The sequence below is a fragment of the Protomyctophum parallelum genome (assembly GCF_964188405.1).
Source record: "Protomyctophum parallelum genome assembly, chromosome: 1".
Taxonomy (NCBI): domain Eukaryota; kingdom Metazoa; phylum Chordata; class Actinopteri; order Myctophiformes; family Myctophidae; genus Protomyctophum; species Protomyctophum parallelum.
The window spans coordinates 9,395,129-9,422,960 of record NC_139697.1 but is presented as its reverse complement, the minus strand read 5'-3'; the positions used below and the strand labels follow the sequence as shown (position 1 = coordinate 9,422,960).

Sequence of the window (27,832 nt, the reverse complement as noted above, 5' to 3'; positions counted from 1 at the left end):
CAGAAAAGTTACTGGGCAGGTGTGGCTATAGCAGGTTCATTCTTTACATGAGGTAGGGCGGGGCAACTAGGGAGACTTTGCCCGTGGCCGGCTAGTACACAAAACAAAAAAAACACACAGAGTCACAGACAGAACAGTGAGTGAACACGCTAGTCTGATGATGGCTGATGGGGAAGTAATAGTATGGCGGTAGGCTAGTGGGTAGACAGGCAGGCTACACAGTAAAATCCTCAGTGTTCATCTGAAGTCTATAATGTCGCCATAAAGCGAGCCAGGTCTAAAACTGAAACTATACTCTTTGCAGACTCTCAGAAGAAGCCACACTCAAGTTAAACTTTACCCAGGCCAGGCCTCTGGCAGGCCATTTGTCCTATTATATTGAGAGTGACTCACTGACTGTGTCACTTACAACATCTCATACTGTTCCTGAGAGACACCATTGTATTTGTCCATGACTGAGAATCTGAGATTCTCTCCACAATGCAAACCTGTCTCACCGGCTTGCCTAGCTCTGGTCCTGCATATGGAATTATATGGACCAGAGCCTTACGGCTAGCCCACCCCCAACATGGCATGTTATATATCTTTTGATATTGTAGGCCCCAATATTAAGAGTTAAGTTAAGACAGTATTAGTAACATATACCTATACATTTCGAATGAGCTGCATAAGAACAAATAGTTAATAGGCCTATATAATGTGACACATTATGTCACAGACAGTAATAATACTTCGGTTCAGTTGGGGACTCAGGGACTGGATGTGTTAAACAAAATGTTTTGCATGTATTCGTTCAAGGCAGTAAATAGTTCGATCATTCTAGACCTATATACGCTACACTAATCCATCGCATTTATTTTGTAATTAAATGAAACGTTTCGTAGAACTAAGGATCGCTTTTGCGAGTGCACTTGCGCCATCCCATAGCCTGGGTTGTTGTTGTTGATGTTTGTCTGTTACGGGCAATAACATTAACAACAATAATAACCGCGCTGGGAAATAATGTTCGACAATCTGTGCGTAAAATCATATCGCAGTCTCGCACCCATAACCAGTGTTTAACTGCAGTGTGTAAGTTAAGTGTCCATTCCATTAATTAATTATATACGTGATTTAGCAGTTGCCTAACAACCAACTAGGCCTACCACAGCCCTTGTCGTGCCTCTCTTGGCTATGGGATATAAACTCTAGCCAATCGGATCCGCGTGCGCCACATGTGAGGCCAATGGCGCAGTGAAACCGAACTACCACACAGCGATTTAGGATCAGCCAATGGCATTTCTGTAGGCACGTCAACCCAACCAATGGTCGTGATTGTTGTAAGCTATGATGTTAGGTAGTAGGTACGCACTTTAATATTAGGTAGACAGAGTGAAAACAGTGTTGTCGACATTATTTCCAAAATGTTCCAGAAATTTACAAATTGTTTTTGATCGCTAATAACCGTCACGATGAGTAGCCCTTGCAGAGAAGTCGTTACCCTTCAATTGGGACACTATTCAAACTTTGTGGGAACACACTGGTGGAATTTACAGGTTAGTGTTTATGCTTGTTAGCGTTAGCTAACTGAACTATAACGGTAAGTCATCTATGTATAATTTAACCAAGTTCAAAACTTGTGTTCATGTCTGATAATAGCTAGTATTGAAAATTAATGTATAGTATACACTATATTATGAACAGAAGCTAACAGGAAGGACAGTATAGCCTTAGCTTTAGTTAGCTGCTAGACAGACAATGACCATACTGTCTAATGTTTCTGCATACATGCATACCGTAGATATGCAATGCATACATATTACATAAGTACAGAAACTTTATTTCAACTCGTAGGATTTGTAGTAAACTAACTATTGTTTGTTCTCTCTGGAAGAGATGTATGTGAAGGATGCATTCAGTGTGTAATGTGTATGGGATTCAAAGTCAGTTTTTCATACACTGACAAATCAATTGACAAAGCAGTATATCAAGTCGAGACCTTGACATTTATTTATGTCATAGTTCATAGTTCGTACCATACCAGCGAATCAGATGGTATCCATACCATACCCATATGGATAGCCTAGCTTGCAGTTGCAGCTATGTGGTGATCCTGTGTTGAATTGCATTATTAATTTAATCACTGATTTGGTATTCCAATGAATACCTGCCTACTAGGCTAGTGCCTCTGAGTGTCTGAGTTATGTCCCATATTAAAGCAAGATATTTAAACATTCCTTTTGATCCCCTTGAGTTAGCTTATGATTATGCATTTTCTTGGTAAGCTACTGGTCATTTATCACAAAACCTTTAACTTGCCTTGGTGTTCAACGTTTCATTAAGTATGATCCATTGTTTTTTAGAACAAAACCTAGCTAACATTTCAAATTTTCCATGATTACACTATCACCTCTGGTAATATTGAATGTGTCGAGTCTTCCACTCACCTCAGCCTCTCTCCCTTCTTGTTGTCTTCAGGATGCTTCTTCGTCAAATAGCCCCGACGAGGTCCACAATGACGTTGTGTTTCGTGAGGGACAGACTCCGGGGGGTCATGTCACTTACACCCCTCGTCTAATTGCCATGGATCTCAAAGGTAAGTTGACCATGCACGCAATGCCACGCATGCACTGTATGTATGATATGTTGGCCCAGACCAAAGTTCTACAGTAATAAGGGCCAAAGCAGGCTTGATCCTTAGGTGTGTGTTACAGGATGCTGCACTGCAGATGTTCTATCAGTCTGTAATGGCCAGTGTCCTCTTCTTTGCGATAGCCTACTGTGGGGTGGGGGTGTCACATGAAGGCTGCGGACACAATAAGCCTAAACAGGTTTGTGGGGTTCTGTTGTTGGGGTTACGGGAGGATTTGGTGATGGTGTTTGTACAGAGATACCACTCCCACACCCTCCACATTGAAGAGCGAGTGAGTGATGGGAAGGACGTATTGTGTTCTTCTACCAGCCTGAGGCTGGAGGGTCTGCGTCAGTCCTTTGTGCTATTTGCTATGATAATGATTGTATATAATTATCTCTCTGTTACTTTGTTGCATTGTTGTTAGTCTATTGTAACATCCAATGTGTCACATGCCGAAATGATATGCCATGGTTGTTAAGTGTGTTTCTATCCTTTACCAGACAAACTACTGCAACAAATATTTTATGTTTCATGTGTTCAAGCACAGGAATCAACACTTCTGCTAGTCTATGTGTAAACATGACTGGAGATATTACCACTGCCATTTGGAGAATCTTTAAGCCAAGTCAGAGTCTAAATGTTCCTCCTTTAATTATTTATTTTGTTTTGTTTTATTCAAGGTAAATATTGCCCCAACATTATGTCAGCTGACAGGTTGTAGTTTCATCACACTCAGGCACAGTGTAAAATGTTTTAGCATGGTCAAAAAATGTGCAGGTGGCAAGTTCTTTGCATCATGATTTCTGGTCCTGGCTCGTTACACTTGTTAAGATAAAATCCCTCTTCTTCATACCTCTCTCACTCTGTTCCTCTGTAACAGGTAGTCTTTCGACTCTAAGGCAACAGGGAAGTCTGTATGAAACTGACAAAGATGGCAATATTGCTTTCACATGGTATGTGTTATTGGTATTATTTGGCTGCTTAGAGGGTACCAATAACTAAATATAGTATAAATGACAATACATTTGATAAGATGTTCTCCTGTCCCATGTGATATCATTTGTAAACCACATTTCACAAATGTTAAATCTTAAACCCTTTGACAATTTCAAATATATTGAATATTCTCCCATTACATTTTTTTTCTTCTAATTTTGGTCTAACAATCTTTGCATAACAAGTTATTAGTTGTATTATTTGTATTCAATGTGAATATGTGCTCCTCTTGTCAGGGAGGGAAACATTACGACGCACAAAGAGACCCCCCCAACAAAGAACCCCTTCCTCCAAGACCTGGACAAACTAGATGTGAGTATTTCTAATGAGATGGAAATCCTGTGCATTACACTTTTTTTTTATTTGATCTTATGACACAATGCTTGTAAAATGTCTTTTGAAAATGAAGAAAAGTGGTTCTGTGACATCGACATAAATAATTATATTTAGTTTGTTTATTGATCATTCCATCACTGAAAAGTCCTGAGATTAAAGGGCAGGGCTTTGTTTTTCCATCCACTTGTATCTTTCATGTGTCTAGAACTTGAATCATGAAAACATTCTCATGCAGTTATCTTATTCTAACATCCCTCTATGTTTTCAGAAGGGGGAGATATTTGCAGATTTTGCCTCCCAGTCTCACCCTCAGTGCTCAGGTATTGGAACACTCCAATCTCAGAACCCCAAATAATCTATTTTCTCTCAAATATATATAGTTTAAGGTTCCCTCCTTGTGTGTAATTAAAAGTAACCTGAGATAATTCATGAAACTACTGTTGTCAACCGCAGTGAGCGTGGCCACTGTGAACGACCATCTGGAGCGGTTGCAGAACACCTATAGGCTGGAGGGCAGTGTGAGGGTATGGTCTGACTTCCTTAGGATCCACCTGCACCCTCGCACCATCTCTGTCATCCACCAGTACAACCACGATGGGTGAGCGGCAGCGCTTATACAGTTCTTGGAGAAGGGATTGTGGGACTATTTGGGATGTCCAGATTATGTTATGGAGTTATCTGGTGCACCATAGTTCATTATATTCAGTTCCATAATATAAATAAGTAATCCTTGCCGAAGTTGCAGAGCCACAATGCCTATAGGGTAGGAGCCTATCTCCTGTTTCTGTAGTGTGAGGCATCTTGATGTACAAGTACACCCCCGGCCCCTGGACATGACGCTAGAATGTTGCAGGGATTTAACCCCAATCCAACCCTTGATCATACAGTATATGCATGTCTAAAATGCATGTCAGAGTCTCAACAACAGCTCAAAGTGTGGATGTATGTGTGTGGATGTCCAGGGAGAGTCAACGTCTGGAAGCGTTTGGCCAGGGAGAGGCACTGCTCCAGGGATCGGTGTTGGAAGAGCTGGATGACAGACTGCACTTCTTTGTAGAGGAATGTGATCATCTACAGGTAGCTACAATACACAGTTAAACTCTACTAACTGTTTTAGTGAGTCTGAAGTGAGTACTATTTTAAATAGTACTCACTTCAAGGGAAAGGCTCACTCGACTCAAGAACAGTCTGGAAAAGTTCAGGAATCTTAAGAGTCTTGTTTAATAATGTTTTAAGATCCGTAGCAGCAGTGTTATTATACTAATTTTAAATAATGTCATTGTACACACTCTCAACTTACAATGTCCCTCCACCTACCTGGCCTCCCACAAGTTAGGAACTCGGTTCTTAACTCATGGAAACAAGATAAATGTAATAAAAATATATTACGTTTTTCCACCAACTTTTGAAAAATCCCTAATCCTCCTAACCCTAAAAAATTAAATAAACCCCTTTCAAAATAAAGCTACTCTAGTAGTGCATTAATATCAGATTTGATCATATGCATGTTCTAATTTATTATTATTCGCATTATTGCACTGAAGATTATAGAGGAACTTGATACATCCAATTACTACTTTATCTTGTTTATTTCAAGTGCATCCAGTGATGTTGAACAAAGACAAGAACATATCGTGAAAGTTCTCATATTATATTCTTCCTTCTTTCTTCCTGCATCCCTTGTTTCTCTCAGGGGTTCCAGGTGCTGTGTGACTTGGCCGATGGTTTTTCCGGCCTGGGGTCAAAGGTCACAGAAATGCTGCAGGACTCCTATGGTGGGAGAGGCATCCTAACATGGGGGTTGGCACCTGTCAGCCACCCAGACTCGGTGAGTAATGAGAAATGTTCTATGGTAGCTAGCTATCTGCAAAACTCTAAGATTACAAGTTTTGTTCATTGTCTAACCCTGTCATTTAAAGGACCACTTTTCAACCTATCTTCATATAATAGGTCCTCACTAATAATCATGATAAAATGGCACGATTATTTTCCTACTCAGTCTGTGTATTATAGGAGGGCTGTGGGCAGTTCAGAAACCGTCTTCCAGTGACATCATCATTAGGCAGATTGTTTTTACAAAAATGTTTAGATTTTCATTATCGTGAGAACGATGGCTTCCATTTTCGCATTGCAACTTTTCAGAAATAGAAAGCCTGCAGTTTATATTAGCTTGTATTCTCCATCGATGATGTCACTGGAAGACGGTTTCTGAACTGCCCACAGCCCTCCTATGAGACACAGACAGAGTAGCAATTTTTTTCATGATTATTAGTGAGGACCTATTATATGAAGATGGGTTGAAAAGTGGTGAAGTGGTCCTTTAACTCTGAGATAGTTTATAGTTCCTTTATCTCTTTTTTTCTTCCTAAAAGCACCACTATTTTTTATACTATTACAACATACACAAAGCTTGTTTTGTAATGCTATTGCTTCTCTGGTTCAGACTCCCATGAAGGACCTCTACCACATGGTAAACTGTGCATTGGGGACAGTGCATCTTGCCAGGAACAGTTCTTTCTTCTGCCCTATGACTTTGAGGGGTGGGCTGGGCAGACGACCCACCTATCCCGTGGCCTTTCCTCATCTAAACTACGATGTGAGTCTCACTTATCGCTTTTATTTATTTATTAATCAGATTTTTGCCTCAATTTAGTCCCTGCCAATTCCCTGTGTGTACTGCACTGACATGGCCAGCCCCCTCAGTGTTGGGTCTGAGGAGGATGTGTATTAATACTTTCCTCACATGGAATTACCAACTGCTTCTTTTCACCTGACAATGAGGAGTTTCACCAGGGAAGAGTAATGAGCGACTATGAGTTTTCATGCTATCTCCCCTAGGAATACAAGAATGGTCGGCACTCTGCACAAAAACCTACTCGGCCCAAGTCAAATCAGTGACTTCGGAGGGGTCGGCACCAGGTATTTCTGGCCAACAGAACCTACTCGGCCCCAGGCAGGAATACAATGCATTCTCTTTTTTTTTTTTTTTAGATATTTGTTTTGCGGCTTACGCCTTTATTGATTTTTTAAGGGATAGAAAGTAGGCTGACAGGAAACGGGAGAGAGATGGGGGGATGACATGCGGTAAAGGCCGTGTCGGGTCCGGGAGTCGAACCCGCGGCACACCGCGACTGGATCACCAGTCCGGTGCCCAGACCGTTACGCTACGGCCTGGGCCTACAATGCATTCTCAATCCCAAGACAATTGATCTATGTCTAGTAATAGAGATTTATATTTCCTTTGTGCCAGCCCTCACTGTGGTACCACAGCAGCTCTATCCTGGCTCTAGGTCTGGATGCCCTTACTGCATCCTACAGGCTGAGGAACAACAGTGTCCCCATGTGGCAAGTGGCAGAGGCGCTGACCTTGTCCGGGAGAAAGGTAACTTCATGCTCTCATATGAACACAATAGTTTTTCTATGTTGTTTTATAATGTGGCTTACCTGTCCAAGCACCACTGAACTTAAGGTTTTAGGGTCATCATATGTGATTTTCCTCTATGAAAGGACAATCCTATATGGTCATATAAACACAACAGCAAAAGCAACAATATTTCCTACATACCATGCAAGAGGCTTTTAGCTTGTGGTTAATTTCAGGTGGTGGCTGCGTATGGTGCCGTTCCCTTTCCCATGATGCAAGACAGCTGTCTCTTTGATGCCTTGTCATCATGTGCTGATGCACTGCCATGGAAACCCTTATCAGCTTGCCCGGAACTTGGTGATGGCCGATGTTACAGCCAGATGGTGACACTCAAGGGCTTGGAGGGACAGAGCCTGGTCAGGTCTGCATCTTCCATGTGACTATTGCAGTGATGTAAATAGGTTTTCAATGTTTGGTCCTGAAACCCAGGGGTTGTCTTTTAGATGGGTCCCAGGGACATTTTATGAGTCCTACTTCAATGACATTCAAGTAGCCTACAGTACAGTATTGCATCCCAGGACCCCCGGAGGGTGACATGACATGAATAATTGCGTCCTTTCTCAATTTAGTGAGTCTAAGGGTGCAGGATGCAGGCTATTTGCATCACTGCTATTGTAATACTTGATGAAAAAACAACTAAAACTACGATCCATACTATAGGTCTCTGGAACCAGGAACCCGTGGGGACGATGTCCTTGAAGACTACATCAGATCCTTCTATCCTACCACAGATCTGTGAGTCTCTCACACTCACACACACACACCCAGATGTATATTAAATATACTGTAACTATAGATAATAACTATTGTTTATATGTAACTACTGAGTGACGGTTTTTGTCTCCATCCTTTGCTGTACAGGGCATTGCAACTGGTTTCAGCCCCCAGCAAACTGACACCTCCTTTCCCACACATATGCTGTGGGAAAGGGCTTGGTGTGCAGGGCTTATTACAGAGTCAGTCCCCTCCCCCTGGCTGTGAGTATACAGTCATTTCAATCATTATGGCTTTTTTATATATATAAAAACTGATTCTGGTTAATTTCTTTCAAATGGAGCCTCTGTGATTTTGCCCTCCTTTCTTGAACTTCTGTTTCTTTCTTCATTGTGTGCAGCTTCAGCACCAGTAGTCTCTTCCATGCCTATCCTGACCTCCCTCCAGTCAAGCCCCGCGATCGGCCAATGGCTGTCAGATATGCATCGCGATGTCAGCGCTCTTGACATTGGCCGTAGGTCCCCCAGCTTCTTCTCACATGGACCAGAAATGGCTGACTACATGGAGGCTCTGGAGGAGCTGCGTCTCCTGGCCCGATGTTACCGGGACGACAGTGGTGGAGTGGCATGCTCGTCTTCTTCTGAGGATGATGACTGAAAATGACATTGTGAGAGTCTGCGTTAGTGCGTTTAGAAGAGTTCCATGCACTACGTACAATCGTACATAGTCATGTGGATAGACTGATGTCCACTGACTGCTATATATATGTCAGCCCAACAGCTGTGTATTCACCCTGCCGATCAACACACGCACCTTGCATGCATAGTGAGAAGAAAGAGCTGTACTTCTGGTTTGAATGAGGACAAGGACTACATTACACACAGCTATTGAATGATTTGAAACGGTTCATAGATTGTAGCACATTAACCAGAAGAAAGAAGCCTGTCTTGTTAAGATGTAAAATGGAAAAAAAAAAGAAAAAACATTAGCACACAGTAAATCCTGTTATCCTTTTTTCCCCCCACAGTGTGAAAATGTCATTTCCATTTTTACACTCTAGTTCAATTACTTACAGTACTTACTTTACAGTAACTTAATACTTTAGTTTTCAGTACTTTTATTTTACAGTGCACAAGGAACTGTTATGTTTCTTAATGTGTAATTAAATGTGTTTTATACGTATCATCATTACATTATTATCATTACAATATCTTTATTAGGAGTCTCAGTGCAGTGATGTGGTGGAAATCCTGACTGGAAAACATCAAAGCTGTTGTTTAGTGCCAAGAAGTTTGTTGAAAGACATCTTTTTCCAATTATTTTACTGAATTATCTTCCAACAGGAGGTTGTAGGTTGTGTTGTTCATCAGGTACATATGTATAGAATAGATTATATTTGTGTGGCTTGATGACTGCAGTTTTCAGGGCTTGTGACAACCAATCTGAGAGATGGGATGTGCTGACAATTTATAGAAGATCTGATGCCATGCAATTTGAAACTTTTTTTTTTTAAAGGTTTGTTGGAAGAGTAGTCAGGACTCACTCATTCAGATGCTCCATGAGAGCGTGGGGAGGGAGGCAGGCTGCCTCCATGCTCCTCGCCTTACAAAGCCTAAAAATAAAGATTCACCCACCGGGAACAAGATTACAACATTATTCATTAACAACTGAATGGGTAAATGTAATGCACCATTTACCATTCTATGGTGCTTCCCTATCATGGTCAGTAGGGAAGGGATGCACCGAATGGGAAACCAAATACTGAATATAGGAAACAGTTGGCCGAATATGATTACAATTACCGTACCCGTTTTTGTACCATTGCTGTCATCGCCGTACCTTTGTTGCTACGTACAGGCATGTGTGTGCGGCGTGCTTGAAGCTGCGTTTTGATCACGTCACAACAAAATGGTAGGTTAAGGTAACCCCAGTTCTTTGACTATTTGGTTTCAGTTCTAAAATAAACCGAACTGAATACTGAATATGTTCTTTTGCCACTCTTCTGCCGAATAGTTTCGGTGGCCGGATATTCGGTGCATCCCTAATAATCCGAATTTATTGTCATCATACCGAGGTAGTGGCGTACGTAAGAAAACATGTCAGTGATGTGTCATGGTCAGTATCACAATGTATGTTTTAAATGCCTTTTGTCGACTGTCTTGTTGCACCTCTGCAAGATAATACCATAAAGTGCACACTACAGTGTCATATTTAGTTTAGATCCCATAATAAATCTGCAACATTTCCTACAATCTAAATTGAAACTGGATATGTTTGAGGAATTTAAATTTGACTTTTATAATAGTTTTGTCATACTTCCTAAATGTATGTATGTGTAGGCAGCCCTATTAATCAGCCTGACATCAATACAAGCTATCAAGAGATTGAGGGTGTCAGTTCTCCGAGTCACCACTAGAGGGAAGCATTGGCCTAAAAGTGAGTATTTGTTCCTATCCTGAGAGTTAATTATCAGAAAATGTTTCAATCTGGGAATAAATTCCTTACCAAGAAATGAATAATTAAGAAAAAATTAAATTAAAATGACATGCATTAGTTGAACTTATATTTAAATTCGTAAGAACATTAAAACAATAGCTTAATACATGATCATATTTTTGACCTGACTGATTTAGAGAATTATAATCGCATAATAGGCCAATAATAATTTAATACAATAATCCTAGTCGACATCCATGTCTTAATTTATTATAAATTAATATAATAGATTTTTTGTTATGCTACTGAGTGACTAACGAAAGGAAAGGAGGGATTCGCATGAATGGACGTTTTGCGTTTGCGCAGTTGCGTGAGCATCAAAACTTCCTGCAAAATAGTGGTCCCTAACAACAGACAAAGCTTAACAGTGTGGAATATTCAAGTGAAGACGTTTAATTTAAACGTTTAAATATAGCACATTCACCTCCTCAATGGTAAGCTTTTGCAATTCATAAATGCATGCATTTACGATAGAGTGTAGGCTGTAGTTAGTTAGTGCTGCAGTGAATGTGGGGCCATTTCACTCGATCCCTGCTTAAACCGGTCCCGACTATTATCTGGAGCCTAAAAAAAACAGTCTATATGGTTCAATTGTTCGTTCATCATTTGATCATTTACAGTGATGCGTTGGCTGCAGACAGTAAACGCGTGGAAGTTTGCCGTGTAAAAGCCCTGTACATGCCAGGATAATAAATATAAGGGCTTTCTTTTATATCATTTGAAACGCGAGATAGGTAACGTTACCGTCCCTGGCTATTAGGCTAACGTTAGCTTGCTGTGTTTTCTGGAACACATTAATAATTTCCCGTCCTCGAGCCTATTAATCCTATTATTATACTCCGTTTGGTCTCTGTCTTGACTTATGTATGTATGTTGGCTAGTGATGTGGTCCCGTCTCAGATTCAGGAGAATACCCAGGCTTGCAATATCATGGCTAGCTGCACAATGTGCACATAGCATTCCAGGAAGTAGTCTGTCTATAGAGTTGTTGTAGCTCACCTTCAGACGATACGGTATACCGTCCTTGGCTGCGTTCAGCTTCAGCATGATTTACAAACGAGGTGGGCCAGGTAGAAGCATTGCAGTTGTTTACAGTTACACACACACACACAAGGTGGTCGGGGTAGCTCAATGCAGTGTGTTCAAATGCAGCCCGCACGTGTTGTCGGTATATTAATATATGAATACAAACACGGACTCCGACTGCAATGCACTAGTGTAATTTCTGTTCTTCGGTTTGATTGATTGAAGTATGTATTAACAGTTTGCAGAATTACAGTATATTTAAAGCACAACTCTACAAAAACTGTTGCACACAAAGTAAAAAAATGAGGAACGCCTTTATTAAATTAAAAAGGCAACTGCCAACAAAGCACTACACTTGTTTACAAGAGTCTCAGAAGTATGCTTTACCTACACCTACAGAATCATAAGCGAGGCCTTATTAGTGTGAGGTTGAGTGAAGAAGTTTTAAGTTTATCTACTAGTGTCTGTCACCAACACAATACTGTACTGGTCTGGACTCTGGATGAATTGTTCTGATGGATTTATTATGAAGGACCCCAATGGAAACAAGCCAATTGGCTTTCTTGGGTTTTAAATCCTCTTAGCAGACCTTGTAGGCTTGCATTGTACTGTATTTTCATGTGCCCCCCTTCTTCTCTATAGGGCCTAGGCAGTAGCAACATTGTCTAGCAATACATTCCCGACTAGCTAGGTCTAAGAGTAGACTAGAGACAACATACAAGCTAACCACTCAATGAGGAGGTTTCGTAAAAATGTGATTAATGCAATATTGTGCATGCAGTAACTGCACTACATATACAGCAGGCAAAGTTGTGCAACAATTGCAGTAATATGATGACATGTCTATGCACATGATAACAATGTCAGTGATGTGTGGAGTTTGCATGTTCTCCCCGTGTCCCCTAGGGCAGGTACCCTCACAAAAAACATGCAGTGTAATCCTGGTCTCTAGTCTAAACTACCTCCCCCTGGCCAGCCGGGGCACCTGATGGAGGGGAAAGGAACTGGTCGGAATAACGTGTTCCTTCCACGTGCTACGTCCGGCCGGGGAAACTCCCCCCTGTCAGGTGAAAAGAAGCGGCTTGGACTCATCATGCATAGAAGGAAGCATGAGGTCAGCCCCGTCAGGTTGGAAGAGGAAGTGTAGCTCCCAGGATTATATTAGATAATTGACACTGGGTGAAAAAGGGTTGCAAAAATGTGGGATAAAAAAAATAGTGGAAAACAAAAACAATGCCAGTGATGTTAAATGTAATGAATGCTTGAGGCTCCTGCTTTAGTGGTTTAGCCAGGCCTAATTCATTTTTGTACACCACTATCTCCCGTGCCAGTTTGGACATATAAATTGCGATCCTGCCTCTTCCAGGGTAATTTTAGAACTGGATTAATAGCTGTCCCACTATGAATAACCAAGACAGAGTCCGACTGCTAGCCTTGCACTCTAAATTCAGCCTTTAAAATGTTGTAATAAGGTAAATAAAAAAAGTTAAGGAATTCAACCAGGCAGCCATGGCACCAAGCATTATAACAAAGTGGTGCAATATAGTCGGGTTATCTTTTCTTTGCAGAAAAGGCTACCTCATATGTACATATGATTTTCTAGACCGCCAAAATACTCACCAAACCTATGCTAAATCAGTTATCATTGGTTCTGGGGCTTTGCTTGGTAGAGTGTGTAAAGCCTGTGGCATAGCATGGTTAACAGCGGGCTCCATTTATTTAGTATTTGGGATTGTGATGGTCCCCCAGCCACCCCACCCCAGAGTGTACACTATTTTGAATCACACACAGATTGCACATGTGGACCTCACAAATATCACGCATATGATTAAAAACGATTTTAAAACCATAGACGTTTAAAACACTACATTGTTGGCCGTTACCTTCAAACGAAAACACAGTAGGTAGTAGGTACATGCGCAGTAAAGTATACCGTTTATAAATGCGCACTGACAGACACCGTCGGCGGTCGTCGCATGATGAATTAGAGACTTGACATTAGACAACATTAGCAATCATCAATGTATGCATATAACGTTTTTTTAATTAATTTACGGTAGTCATTTTTAAGTCTGTATAGATTGTATAGCTTATGTAGAATAAACATACTTTTTGTTATCTGACTATTTTACCAAAAAACAGTGTGTTGGCTTTGTGTTTTTTAGGTTATTATAGCAAATTGCAGCAGGAGAATGTAGTTCAATATTAGTTGTTAACTTCTTTAAACTTCGGAACGTATTCACTCGCAAAGGACCCGTTCTTCACCCATCATACTGCAGTCTGCAGGCAGGGGGCACAGGCCCCAGTGTAATGACTGCACAGATCCTGCTATGCCACTGGGCAATAGTTGTAATAAGGTCCTTACACACCAGGAGCGTTTATTTTGTGAGATTCTCACAACAAGCGTCTCAAATGTCCCAATTATCATGCCATTAAAATGCGTTAATTGTGTTCATTTGAAATAGTAGGATTATTAAATGTATTGTCTGAGAGTGCTTACTGTTTTGGAGAATAATTGCTTTATATAAGATCTAACTATAGTAATTATAGAGGCTAATTGGAAAGGACAAGGTGGCCTTATTTTCCTCTGAATGTCAACGTGCTTTTGGGATCATTAATATAGAACTTGCATAAGCTGACATCTGCTTTGAAAATGTGGGATGCTGTTGATGGCACGTGTGAACGAACCATTAACAAGTGCTTGACATTAGGATGCTTTTGAATGTCGTGTCTGACCTATTTTCAGGGTTTTCTCGCATTATGGCAGTTATATAAATGTTATACCTATCTTTTCCGTTGTCAGTAAAAGGCCAGCAGAGGCATGAATGACGTTAGATCTTATCCCCCAGAGTACTTATTGATACAAGAGCTTGTACTTGGAACACCTAATGCAGGAGAATATAATTCTCTGCATTTAGGTTAGGTCATGTAAGGAGGCTACGCTGCCTTAATCCAACAGTAATCACACTAGTGGTGGTTCGTACTGGTAGGGGGCGCAATGTCAGTGCCACACGTGCCCCATTTGCTGTCTCGCCACTGATCACCCACCGGCATGTGATAACAGGAAGTGCCCAAGCGGATACACTTATTGATGCTAGTGTATGGGGAATTGAGGATGAAGGGGAGGGGTGTGGTGTACTAGCAGGTCACAAAGACTACATAAAGCAGTGAGTCACTGTCCAACTCGTATGTGTTTTTGATTTGTGTGGATCAGGGTCCAGAAAACCTTCCCAGATACAAAGAGTAGGCTAAACGTGCAGACGTGTCAGGTCGCTCTGCTGCAGAGATGGAGGACTCGCAAGAGCTGACCGAGATGCCGGTGAGTGCACTCAGTTCAATTCCTGTCATTAGAGCCTGCCTGATGGATCTGATCCTGATTTTGGAGAGTGAGACCAACGATGACTGATGTTGATATATTGATGTTTATAATATTTTATAAAATGCTAAAATCTTGAAAGTTTTTAGTTAAGAACATTTAACACAACAACAAGTGACTGAGCATTGTCAATATTATCCTACACTATGATTCCTTTTTTAAGTATGTGAATGTCTTTATTTTTTGCAGGTAAAGAAGGCCAGGCTTGAGTTGACTGTTTCACAGAAGAAAGAGCCAAGGTCAGTCTTCTGTGCATGAAACAAGCCCTCAGGCACAACAATGTTGTATTTGTCAGTTCTACCCCTTTTTTATTGCCCGCATCCTTACCTTTTCATCCAAATGCTCTCAAGTTGGACAAAACCCTTGTACACATCCGTCCGGCTGTTAGTTTGTTAATTTTATCTTGTAATAGACTAACTGAGTTAGCTATAATCAACCAATTTAGTATGCTAGTCAACAATGGAAAGGTTCATGGAAAGACAAGCTCAAGAGATTATTTCTCACAGTATAATTGATCTCATCACAATGGTAAGTACTTGACTAAACAGGCTAAACAAACAAAGCTTTCTCATTTAGTAGAGTAGAGTAACAGACCCAAAGTACATGTGAGTTGGTGGATTACTGTAACTGTTATTGTCGTCAGTTTGAAAGTGTCTACATGTATTGTTTCATCATCTTTCTGGTTTATCTGAGCTAGGCAATAGATGGATAGTCATATCTGGATTGTGTTTTTACGTCTTAGTCCTTTAATGATTATCCAGACCCTTGTAATTACTTTATCCAGGGATTAAAGTTCTCCTGCATTACACCATGGACATTTATATACACAATAGTGTGTTTGTGTGTACCCGATAGTGATGATTTGATTGGCTGAGGGCTTAAAAAGTGAAACAGAAAAGTGATTGACCGGCCCGCAATGTGATGATGTATGATGATAAGAGCGCCGCTCACTTCACACAAGTATGTATTTTTAAAGGGCGCTAGCGCTAGCCCATGGGCATAGCTTGAACATGACCCCAGGGGGGGAATGTCTAGGGGGGAATCCCCGCAATTATTTTTATAATAATAACATAAATTGATGTACGATGATGACAAGAGTGCCCCTCATTTTACACAGGTGTGATTTTTATTTTTCAATGTCTTGATCTTGTTTTTGACTGGGTCCGACATTCAGATGTCACTGGATTCTCGTGATGATTGGGCCGATTCACAGCCAATGATATGCTTGCAAATGTCCCCCTGCTCTGTGCGGGTGTATAATCATCGCTCCTCAGAGCGGACACACTAGGTGGCTATCGCTGGCCGCTGCTGGGAACAGGCCTAGTAGGAACAGACTGCCCGTCTGCCACAGCTTGTTTATAAACAAACTTTTCAAACTTGTAGCTAGAGATGCACAATATAATTGGTAGCTTATCAAAATTGGCCATGAAAAAATGACATCGGTATAATCAGGACTACCGATCAGGACTACTGATATTGATAACACAATAATAATGCAGTGGCTTTGTACTTGCACAGCAGCCAGTCTCTTTAAGAGCGTCAGCTGTTAGTGAGGGGAAGGGGGTCTTACCATCTACTTTTACCAGTAAAATTAATAATGAAAATGATTCAGCAGTGAGTTCAATATTAATATAATTTAATAATGTCATATATTGGAATCGGTATCGGACGATATGACCCTCAGCTGCAAATAATCAGGGATTGGATATCGGTCATAATTTCAATATTGTGCGTCTAGTTGTAGCCGATAAATAAATCATGTAGTTGTTCAGTATTGATTAATATTCAATTTCTTACAGCATCTTTGTTTTTGCTGTGTCCACTCTGCTGGGTCACACACAAGGTCCTTACAGACTGATGTGTTTTTTGGGGGAAATGGTGGAAAGACCGCATAAAATTGCATCCGTCTGTAAGGACCTTAACTGTGTTTGTGCTGATTGTGAATGTACTGTACATTTGCTCGCTGTCTCATTGACTCACCAGCTATTACATCCGCAAGGCTGTGCCTGCTTTGTTGGTGTAATTAATTAGAGATTCGATAGAGGATACATATTTTATATACACAGATTTACAAATAAAAGTGCGTTGGAAAGGTTTCATGCATAAAATTACAATCTGGTATCCCAATCACACACATGACATTTGTAATTTGTTCTTGTTTAAAGTGGTTTAGGTGAAGATGGGAGTCCACCTGTCCTCCTTGGCTCAGCAGAGCAGGACAGTTCTTACTCTGCCTTGTCTTCTGGCCCCCTGGATGGAGGTAAGTGGACAAATGTGGGAAGTCTCCTTCGTCGTATGACTTTGACTTGACTTTAATAGAGCCCTTCCCTTCATGAGGATGTTGACAGTTTGCTCATGATTTACAGAGCAGCAACAGCAAGCCGGGCCAGAGAGAGAGGCAGTGCCTCAAGCATGTGGTGACACCATGAACTCCTACACACATTCTGGTATGAAGAGAACTGGGCATTCGTTTACAAAACAATACTGTGATAAAATGAACCTCTTCTTTGAACTATCATGTGTTGTTATTTCATTGAAGTTGTGACCTGCAAAGAGCCAGATGCAACGGCTGCCTCTGAATATACCTCACAGATGTACCAAGGAAGCAAGTGAGTATTTTGCACAAATGTGATATAAATGTATTTAATTTTGGTTGCTATCCCAATTTTACACAGCTGTTAGAACTGTGTGCACCGCGTGCGTGTGCACTGTGCACCTCTGAACGGAATTACCTGTACTCCTGCATTGATGACATAAACTTAGCTGCAGTTAACCTGACAGGTCCTTTATTCTCTCTCTCGTTATTTCAGCCCAGCTGTGACAGCCTATACCAGCCAGGTGGCTTTCCCTCCTCTGGTCCAATCCACCGTGTACTCTGCCTTCCCTCAAACGGGCCAGACCTATGGCCTTCCACCGTTTGGTTTGTTCCCCCCTTTCTTCCCTCACAGTCCTGCTTAACATTGTATGCTCACTAAAACCAGCACTGCGCCTCTGACTTTGCTTTATTAGGCTTCAACATGCTTTGGCGCTGTTAATCGAAAGGCTTTAATTTTTTTCTGACAAACACACATGCACACAAAGACAACCTGTTGCCTACATCTAACTTACTTTCACTCTCTGCTCCTTCCCTTTGTTCCCATTTTCTTTTTCTTTTTCTGCTTCTGTTGCTCTGTTCATCTTCAGGTGCTATGTGGCCTGGCATAAAGACAGAGACAGGGTTGCCTGAGGCGCCCTCTGTTGGCCAGCCTGGGTTTCTCAGCTTCAGCTCCGCATATACCTCAACCCAGACAGGCCAACTCCACTACTCATACCCCAGCCAAGGCAAGCGGCATCCTCACCCTGTCTCACAATATCTAGCTGTGTGCTTTCCACATACTTTAACCGGACAGTGACCCAAATGGACTGCTGGTTCTGCAGGGGCACAGCTCTCTTCCTCTTTCGTTAAGCCACTTCAAATGTCCTGGTGTCAAGCTGCATGCGTAATTGGCGTATATAATTGTTTTCATCCGGAAGCATCTGTCGCTTTAATGTTTTGTTTTCTGTCTCCAGGTTCTAGTTTCACAACGTCCAGTGTATACACCAACATCCCGTCGGCTACGGCTGCCACCACTGGCTCAGCCACTGTGGCACACCAGGCAAGTGTCCTCAAAATCAGAGACGGCTGGATTTTATTCAGTGAAATAAATAAATCATTCTTTGTCCCTCTGCTCATCGTTTTACCCCCCCCCCCTCCCCATATATGTTTTTCTTTCTTTCCATTTGTAGGAATTTAGCAACTATAACTCTCTAGGACAGAATCAGTTCCCTCAGTACTATGCGCCTCCTCCCAGCTATGCACCCGCTGGTCTGCCCAATAGTGATGGCCATGGTGCCAGTGTGGGAGTGGCTGGGTATCCAGCAGTCAAATCAGAGAACACAGCCTCAGCCAGTCTCCCTAACACTACAGGTACTTGGCATTGTGCTTATTTCTCGCATGCAAGACATCTTCCTCGTTTATGATGGCATGTGACATGTTGGTCGACATATTCTAAAAGATGGAGTGGCATGATTTCTTTTAGCGCCTCTTGAGTGTATAGGGTTTGATGAGGTCTGGCCATATATGGAGCATGTCTTAAGTGTACAGGGTTTGATGAGGTCAGATCAACATATGGAATGTCAGAACAGGTCTGCTCCATATATGGAGATCTAAGGGTGGCAGCGGCTTCCGGGCGCAGCTGCCCTAATAACTTTGGGGCAGGTTGTCTAGAGTTTGAATGGACAGGTATCAGTCAAAAGGGAGACATCGAAGCTGAAGTACGGGTGGGGAGGGACAGGTCAGCTCCATATATGGAGATGGAGGCGTGATGTCATGAGGCGTGACCATATATGGAGGCGTGATGTCACGAGGGGCGGCCATATATGGAGGCGTGATATCACGAGGCGTAAATGCAGGTTTTCAGCGTAAACTGCGACCTACGGTTGCAACAACACACGGCAGTGGACGAGGCTTAAGTTCACGTGGGTGGTGCTACGGTGAAAACCATATACTTAATGAACTGGTGGGTGTGGCCACATAAAAACATAATTTTAACACTTCCTGTACACTTTTTGAAAGAAACCTTCCTAGTATAATCATAGTACCTGATGGTGGTGATCACGGCACCCCATCTTAAAGCCTTGTATTGACTTTATTTACTTTATTTAGTATCAGGTTTGTTTTTTCAAGTGCGTATCTTAAAAAAAAAAAAAAAAGTCCAGGATTAATAGCCAACATGTTAATTTCAACCGTAGATGTGCCTCCGCATGAGAACCTCCCAACAGGCGTCGCCCTGCCCACGGGTGTAGCCCTTCCCACTGGTGCCAGAGACCAGGATGAGGCTACAGGCAGGAACTCTGTTGGAAAAGCCAAGGGCAAGGTCAAGAAGTCGGATAGTTCCCCAGCTACAGACAGTGACCTGGAGGTAATTGTGTTATCTGTAATGGCAAAGACATCACTGCCTTTGGCTACATATTGTACATAAAACTGTACCATTTTCTCATTAATAGCTTTATTTCTTAGACTTTGTTTTAGCATTACTACATAGTACGTTCCCAAACTTACCTGGATAAGTGGGTCAATGTTGGCCAAGTGCAAATGTGTGTTTATATCTATTATCAGGACTGATTGGTAGCTTAATATGATTTTTAGCTGTGTTTTACTTTTGTCTATAATAATCGATGGAATCAAATAATAGTATGGAAGGAAAATGCAACAAACAAATCATTGCACATGAAATTAAGTTTTTATTTACTTCCATTTTGTAGCGGATATTTCTATGGGATCTGGATGAGACCATCATTATTTTCCACTCACTGCTTACTGGTTCCTTTGCTCAAAAGTTTGGCAAGGTTTGTACCTACCATGACTAATTCTTTATCTCCATCATAACGCCATAAAATGTCAAACGTGGGTGCCATTTATGTGAAGTTGTTAATGTATGTTGTTTTTTATTTGCCCAGGATCCAGCCACTGTACTGAATTTGGGCTTGCAAATGGAAGAATTGATCTTTGAGCTTGCAGACACCCACTTGTTCTTCAATGACTTAGAGGTACAGTGAGTTGTACCCTGCTTCAGAATACTGCAAAAAAGGAATAACTGATGATGACACGAATAAATAAGCAAACAATATTTAAACTGGAAGTAACGCTATAAAATTGTAGCTGATAAAAGGGTACTCTCTCTTGATTGGATGAAATTGCCAAGCCACCTGACAAAGTCCTTGAGAGACGGGGAAACCCCTGTTAATGAACAAACCGATGTGTGTAAATATATTACATAAACATTATATAAAAAATGTTTTTTCCTCCCAAGGAGTGCGATCAGGTCCATGTGGAGGATGTGGCCTCTGATGACAATGGACAGGACCTGAGGTAAGGGCCTCTTTTGTCATTACTCTGCCAGGCTAATCACATAAACCATATCGTCTCTATTTGGCAAACATTCTGTGAAAAGATCAGATCTACAAGCACTGTGCTTGTAGATGTCCTATGTTCGCATTGTGAGCTGTTATTTTTGGCCAAGACATTTGGTGTTGATGTAAAAACTGTCAGCTAGGGCTTAAGTGATTAAACAAACTTATGCTTTATCATGATTTATTTTTCAAATTTTACACACAAACCTGTTTCCACATTGTTAACCCTCCTTAGTAATTATAACTTCTTGGCGGATGGCTTCAATGGCCCCAGCGGTGGAGGGCAAACTGCCACAACAGGAGTACAGGGAGGTGTGGAGTGGATGCGCAAATTGGCCTTTCGCTACCGGCGGCTAAAAGAGATCTACAATGGATACAAAGGGAATGTCGGAGGTGAGATTGCTTCATCATTTGGATCACTTGAGTTGAGTGATGCTTTCTGGAAACACCTTAGGCTGGACTCTGAAATGTTGACTAATTTTCACTTGAGTTGAGTGATGCTTTCTGGAAACACCTTAGGCTGGACTCTGAAATGTTGACTAATTTGCCAAACAGTAGTATAATCCCTAAATGCAGCAACTTTTATTCTTAATTACCCACCATCTCTGATGTTAATTAATGCTTCAGTTGTTGATGTATTTAGGCTGTCCTCCTGTGCCATCTGCTGGCTGATATTCTAAATGCTCGCTGATCCCCAGGTCTGTTGAGTCCTATGAAGAGGGAACTTCTCCTGCGGCTACAGTCAGAAATAGAGAACGTGACAGACACCTGGCTCAGCACAGCACTCAAATCCCTGCTGCTCATCCAGTCCAGGTCAGCACAGGGGTGGGTTATTAGCACATGTGTCATTATTTAATTTATTGACACACATGAATCAGTCTAGCTACCCCCATTGTAACGACACACAATTTGTTTATTGGCCCCTTTGAACACGTGCTGTCTGCTCTGTCCCTGACTGTGAATTTCACACTGAATGCCACAACACCACCAGATGAAACAGAGCTGTCTTCTACAGAACAATAGAAGAGAAGTACCCACTTTGCATAGAAACGACTCCATCGTGCAGCAGCTACGTATAAACGGAGAGGACCGATAGTAGTTGAAAATGAATGAGCCAAAGCAAGTAATTTTTCCAAATCATTTTAAGCGTTTAAGTTAAGCAGCGATCTCACCCATGTAGGACATTTACACACGCCATTGCAAAGTGACAACATTACGCAATTAATGTTTAGAATTAGAAACGAATGCTTCAGCTGAGCAAATAATTCAAGGTAACTTTACAACTCCACACTCCTAGCGGTTGCAAAAGCTCTATCTCATTTTAACTCTGCACTACTGAAGTAGCTTCTCTCTCGAGCTCTATTTTATAAACAAATATTTCATGTCGCTCTATTTCATAAACAAATATTTCATGTCTTCTATGTAGTCATCTTCATTTTCCTTTAACCCATTTTGGGGCGGGAACCCCACTTTGGTGTTAGCATTATGTTATGCTTTAGCTATTGAAAAATAGCAGATCTACAAGCTCATAGCACGCCACCGAGTGGCGCACTACAAGCTTGTAGGTCTGCTATTTTTGAAAAATCGTTAAAATATTTATTTCAGAAAACTGGAGCATTTAGAATATTTATTTATTTATTTTGAAGTCAGGCCTAAATGGGTTAAGTCATCTTCATCCCCCCCATGTTGTTTATCAATCCAGCACCACTGAATAATATACATATTACTTTAATAATAATGGATTGCATTTTGATAGCACTTTTCCAAGTGCTTTACATTGGTCCATTCATTCATACATTGGGTGGTGAAGTGGCACAGTCGACGCCAGCATCCTCACTTCCCGCATTCACACACCAATGTCACACCGACCGACTCAGTGTGTTTGTGTGTGTGTGTGTGTGTGTGTGTGGTTGTCAGTCACAACACCAACTAAATTCCTTTTATTTTCTGACTGCTGACAGGGGCAAGTGTATGAATGTCCTGGTGACTACCACTCAGCTGGTTCCAGCCCTGGCCAAGGTGCTACTCTATGGCCTGGGAGAAGTCTTCCCCATCGAGAACATATACAGCGCCACCAAGATAGGTAGATTTGACACACAAACAAAACAAATGGATCAAAATATGAATCCTTGTCATGTCTTAGGAGCTGTTTAGACGGCAACTGCATTTTCAGGTGTTGAAACCACAACAAAGTGAAACCCTCTTCCAGAGTGGAAATCTTTGAAAACTCTCCGCCTTGAATCTCCTGTAAAATGCAATACAGGGGAAACGGCAAACCTAGGCTATTACATTGGTGTAAATTAACAGCTTATGATAAGGAAGTAGGTTCTAGGCATGTGTGACTGGTCTGTGTGGCAGCGCGTCTCACCTAGCCACCTGGCATGCACACTACAGCGTTTCAAATCCAATCACTTTGGAAATTCTGTGTAAACGCAGAATAAAAAGTGAGAACGTAACAGCACAATGTTGTTTTCTGTTCTGATCGTTATCGTGTAAATGTGGCTTTACCGTGCCTCGACTGTAAGACATGACAACGATTGTTTTTTAATCTACACATCCGTTTGGAATTGGCTGTTTCAGAGAAGGTCCAATTTCTGCCTGTTGATCTCATTCAAATAGGGAAAGAAAGCTGCTTTGAGCGGATCGTCTCTCGCTTTGGGAAGAAAGTGACCTATGTGGTGATAGGAGACGGACGAGATGAGGAATTTGCAGCAAAACAGGTAAGAAAACAAAAAACAAGTCTTAACTACAACTGCACTCTGTCGAGTGCCTACTTGCTTGTTGCACACTAGTAGGCCAGTGCGCAAGCAGAGCGAGCAAGTACTGTCGACCGCTACAAACTGTCAAATCTCAGCTTCTCTGTGAAGGAACGTTTGAAATGTTTAATTATTAGGTTTAGCTATTTGCTACCTACCTACTTTATGCATGTAAAAAAGTAGTATTATGAAGTATGGTTCAAGTTTCTATCTATAAAAGAAATACAGTTTTATCGATTTAGAATTATTCTGGATCCCTTTTTAGTTTCTCAAAGACAAATCAATCATCGATGTCCGAAAAAACGTATATAAACTGAAAAAATATGTTATTAAATTGTCAATTGCTTTAAATGTATTTAAGCTTGGACTATAGTGATATTAATACTAAATCATGATCAGAGTAATAGGTGTCTCTAACTTCAATTTCTGTAATAATACTTTCACATTTGTTAAAATATACATATATCTAAAATACTTACGTAATTCCCAATAATGGCGGGAACTGGGACTGTACATGGAAAAACAGGGACATATCTGTGTGTCATTTTCACCATTTGGGACCCAGACGCATAGATGGCTTGCCTCATTTGTCTCTGTATTAGCTCACAATAATTTGTCTGTTTTGGGAAAATACTCCATGCTGAATATATTGGGTTTTTCTTAACAGCACAATATGCCTTTCTGGCGGATCTCCACCCATGGGGATCTGGTTTCCCTACACCAAGCCCTGGAACTGGATTTCTTGTAAAGGAGTAGGGAGATTGGGGTGGCTGGACACCAACACACTAAAAGGGAAAATAACATTTTAGTTATCTCTACTGGCTTGTGGAGTAACAGTAGGTCTTCAGAATCCCCTACAAAGCCCTGCAATCACAGTCACACACACACGCATCACAAGCGTATCCCTGCTCTCTCTGGTGACCTCTTAAGAATACCCAGTGACGTGATGGTAATGTACTGATGGGGACATTTTGGGTCGGTAGTGATTGTGGGAAGCAGACTGGATGTACAGTTTATATTAGCTTTTCATGCCCAGAAATCTCCCACCTCTACGGCAGCTAACCTCTTTAAGGCTGAAAACTGGCACTGACTGGGGCATGGAAGGAAAGACAACCCACCTTTATGTCTGCATTCTCCCTCATCTTTCTGTGTGCCCTTTTTTATTTTTAATAAGTACATGTGTGTAGCTCAAGGTCCCAGAAGCTGTCATTGTCCATCTGGTTTCTCTCTGTTGATGTCAGAATAGAATCAACCAAAGGAACTGACTGGTGATCATTCTGTACTCTTTGGTTTTTGTCGTTATTATTTTTTATTTCGCTTTTCTTCTTCACAGTCCTTAGTGAAGGAAATGTCACAACTCGAAAATCCTTTTTTCCCCTAGTTTCGTTTGCACTCATTCCCAAGCTTGAAAGCAGTGATGTACAATGTTGCCTTTAAGTTACTGAGCTGAGATCAGTGATTCTCCTTGTTTTAAGCATAGTCACATAACAATATTTTTTTGTTTAGTTCAACTCCTTGACTAAAGGTACTGATAATGTTCTCCTTATTAACCATGAGACTCCCAACCCCATGATCTGACCAAACCAGACCATCAGCCAGTCAGCTGTCCTGACCTCTCCACTGTGTTGCAACGACAGTCTGCTGTGGCCTTAATGCGGGGGGGGGAATAGCTTTGGCTATTAAAAAATAGCTCATCTGCACACACTCAATGAATTATGAAAATAGTTTTAAGAACACAAATCTTTGCTTATGGGAGTCACACAACATTTTTGGTGGATTTGGGGATCCATGAAAACGTTTGCGAAACACTGCTTTAGATCAGAGGACTGGAAGGAACCAGCTGTGAAGTGCATGGATGTTGAGGATCAGTGGCTGTTGTCAAATATGTCTACGAACTACATAACTAGACAAGCCAAAGCATTGAACTGTATAAATCCTCTGGTGTTACTTTGAAAGCTGGTACGGTACAATTTTTTGAAGGTAATCTAGGAGTATTATGTATGGATGATGGAGAAAGTGTCTTTCATTTCTTCTATTGAATAAGGCTTAAGCAAAGGGTTAGGATGCAAATTAATCACACAATTGCACACAAATTGTATTAATAAAAAAATGATTATTTCTTGGGGTTGGGTTACAGTTGTTGGATAATAGCATTAGAATAAGGAAGATATGAATAGACCACGATAACAAAATGTTACGTAAATCTCTCGCATCACAAATAATCACAGTATTCACAAAAGCGCATTAGTTTTATACTATTTGGGTATGTTGTTGTAACACCACCAATGATCTTGTGATTCATTGGGATGAAACAAATACCTGTAGTCCACTTGTAGGTACATTTAGATCTGATATTTCAAATACTGTTAAATGTATTCTTTTTTTTTCCCAGCATGATGTTCTTTTTAACCCAACCCCTTCCAATGTTCTTGTATCCAAATCATTTTTAAAACACCATTCGGTCAGTTACTAGACCTCACTCTCGCATGAACAACTTTATAATGGCAGGGTCCATTATGCCTTAGTTATTTATACTTTGCTGTGAACCGGTGTCGCACATTGAAAATGGCAGATCTACAATCTCATAGATGTGCTATTTTCCACGGTGTGACCTGTTGCACAATCAATTATGGATTAGGCAGTAGTTGGTTAATTATAATTTGCAATAGAGTGGCACTTGGGGATATTCTCTTCGTTGTTCTTTGACAGCTACTACCCCAAAGTAACCTGGAACTCGTACAGCTCTGGATTTTACACAGATTCTGGCATCATCGGTCACTTTTAAAAACCCTATGCCCTTGTCATTAAATGTCATTGGTAAACACAAGGGATGACTGTGCAATACATTTCTAGCTGGTGCAAATGGTCAGTGACTGTATTTCAAGAGGTTAGATTCACCTGATGTAACTGGTCAAGAAAGCTGGATGGGGGTCAACTATCCCTGGTTTGTGTGAGACTGACTGAACAATACTGAGCCTGAGGATTTTGCATTTACAGTACAAACATGCAGCTTGACCATTAAGAATGTGTATTTTTTGTTCTCCTTTCTCTTGCGTGACTGTACATTTATATTGTGCCTTTAACCTTCATCTGTACACATAATCTTTAAGGGAACTACTTAAAAATGTGTTAAATACATTAACATTATCAACGTTATGTCAGTATCATGTTATTATCTGAAGTGTTATTTTACTTCATTTTCTTTTTTTACTTCATGCTTTGTGCTGCCAAATCTTATTGTCAGCTATAGTATGTTAATTACGTTAATCATTGCTCAGCAATCATAGTTGTCTGCTTTGAAATGGAACCCCCTGTTGCCTTTTGAAAAGGAAATGGCTTTTTTTTTGCTGTGAAATGCTTGTTTCGCTTAGACAATCAGTCTGTTGAATGTGGTATGTTAAATTAAGTCCACAATATCCTCATGATGCCGTGTATACACAGGCAATCTAATGCTAAGTTTGATTTTTGTTTAGTTCAATGTTGTACTACCTAAATGAGTCAAAGGGAAATTCTGAATGAATCATTTGTGTCCTTTGACGAAGTCGATGCTGTCCTACGTTTTATAAAGTTCAGAGACTATATGCAATCTTTACATCGTTTTCAAATAATCATGGGGCTTTGCCTCCCTGTTTTTCCTCTATTAGCATTTGATGTTTACTAGTTATACTTTTGTGTCTGCATGTCAGTCTTTAGTGTAAACTATGCCATGGCAATGGACATTTGACCATGCAATATTTATGGGGTTATGCTTTAGATTTTAAACTTCTTCTTTTTTTTCAATGCCAAAAACTTTATTTTTTAAAATGTCATGTCTGTTTTATTTTTTCCATTTCATTTTCTTTTAAATGTTTTTCTCCTCACGTTTCACTGAGCTGTGAGAGCATATAGTATTGTCGTATTTGACTCAACATGAACCTCTCAATGCTGTCAAAATATTTAGTGATTATGGAATACTAGATATCATGTCTCACACTTGCTGTTCGGAACCAGAACACTTGGTCCAACATGATTTTCCTGTGTACACAAGACAATGTAAATAAATCATTTGAAAAAGGCTTGACCAACGCATAATTTACTTATAATATAAATATAAATATTTAATATATTAAAGAAAACCATAAATTAAACCGTCCCATGTGCCATAACACTAGTTTTCATTTTAT

At 40.8% G+C, this 27,832-nt stretch overlaps 2 protein-coding genes across 6 annotated transcripts; both read left to right on the top strand.

Annotated features, from left to right (window-relative positions):
• The first annotated feature begins 1,348 nt into the window (after positions 1 to 1,348).
• msto1 (misato mitochondrial distribution and morphology regulator 1) lies at positions 1,349 to 9,772 on the top strand. The gene is made up of 14 exons (XM_083769032.1): positions 1,349 to 1,535; positions 2,458 to 2,575; positions 3,495 to 3,567; positions 3,847 to 3,922; positions 4,215 to 4,266; positions 4,400 to 4,544; positions 4,909 to 5,023; positions 5,640 to 5,774; positions 6,390 to 6,542; positions 7,197 to 7,328; positions 7,547 to 7,731; positions 8,031 to 8,105; positions 8,232 to 8,347; positions 8,485 to 9,772. The coding sequence occupies exons 1-14, from the start codon at positions 1,452 to 1,454 to the stop codon at positions 8,739 to 8,741; spliced, it is 1,716 nt and encodes a 571-aa protein (XP_083625158.1). The 5' UTR covers positions 1,349 to 1,451; the 3' UTR covers positions 8,742 to 9,772.
• A 1,111-nt stretch (positions 9,773 to 10,883) lies between these two features.
• Positions 10,884 to 27,723, top strand: eya3 (EYA transcriptional coactivator and phosphatase 3). Of its 5 annotated transcripts, none has more exons than XM_083783306.1 (19): positions 10,884 to 11,014; positions 14,821 to 14,925; positions 15,172 to 15,221; positions 17,148 to 17,242; positions 17,349 to 17,429; positions 17,522 to 17,591; positions 17,793 to 17,902; positions 18,166 to 18,303; positions 18,532 to 18,617; positions 18,748 to 18,928; positions 19,753 to 19,922; positions 20,266 to 20,349; positions 20,461 to 20,550; positions 20,814 to 20,872; positions 21,188 to 21,306; positions 21,612 to 21,738; positions 22,875 to 22,996; positions 23,533 to 23,633; positions 24,337 to 27,723. In XM_083783306.1, exons 2-19 carry the CDS (start codon positions 14,893 to 14,895, stop codon positions 24,415 to 24,417), a joined length of 1,797 nt encoding a protein of 598 aa, XP_083639432.1. In that variant the 5' UTR covers positions 10,884 to 11,014; positions 14,821 to 14,892; the 3' UTR covers positions 24,418 to 27,723. The 5 variants fall into 5 exon arrangements, with proteins under 5 accessions (XP_083639432.1, XP_083639431.1, XP_083639430.1 ...); XM_083783305.1 differs by having other exon boundaries at positions 21,149 to 21,306; positions 21,612 to 21,726; XM_083783304.1 differs by having other exon boundaries at positions 21,149 to 21,306.
• The last annotated feature ends 109 nt before the right edge of the window (positions 27,724 to 27,832 follow it).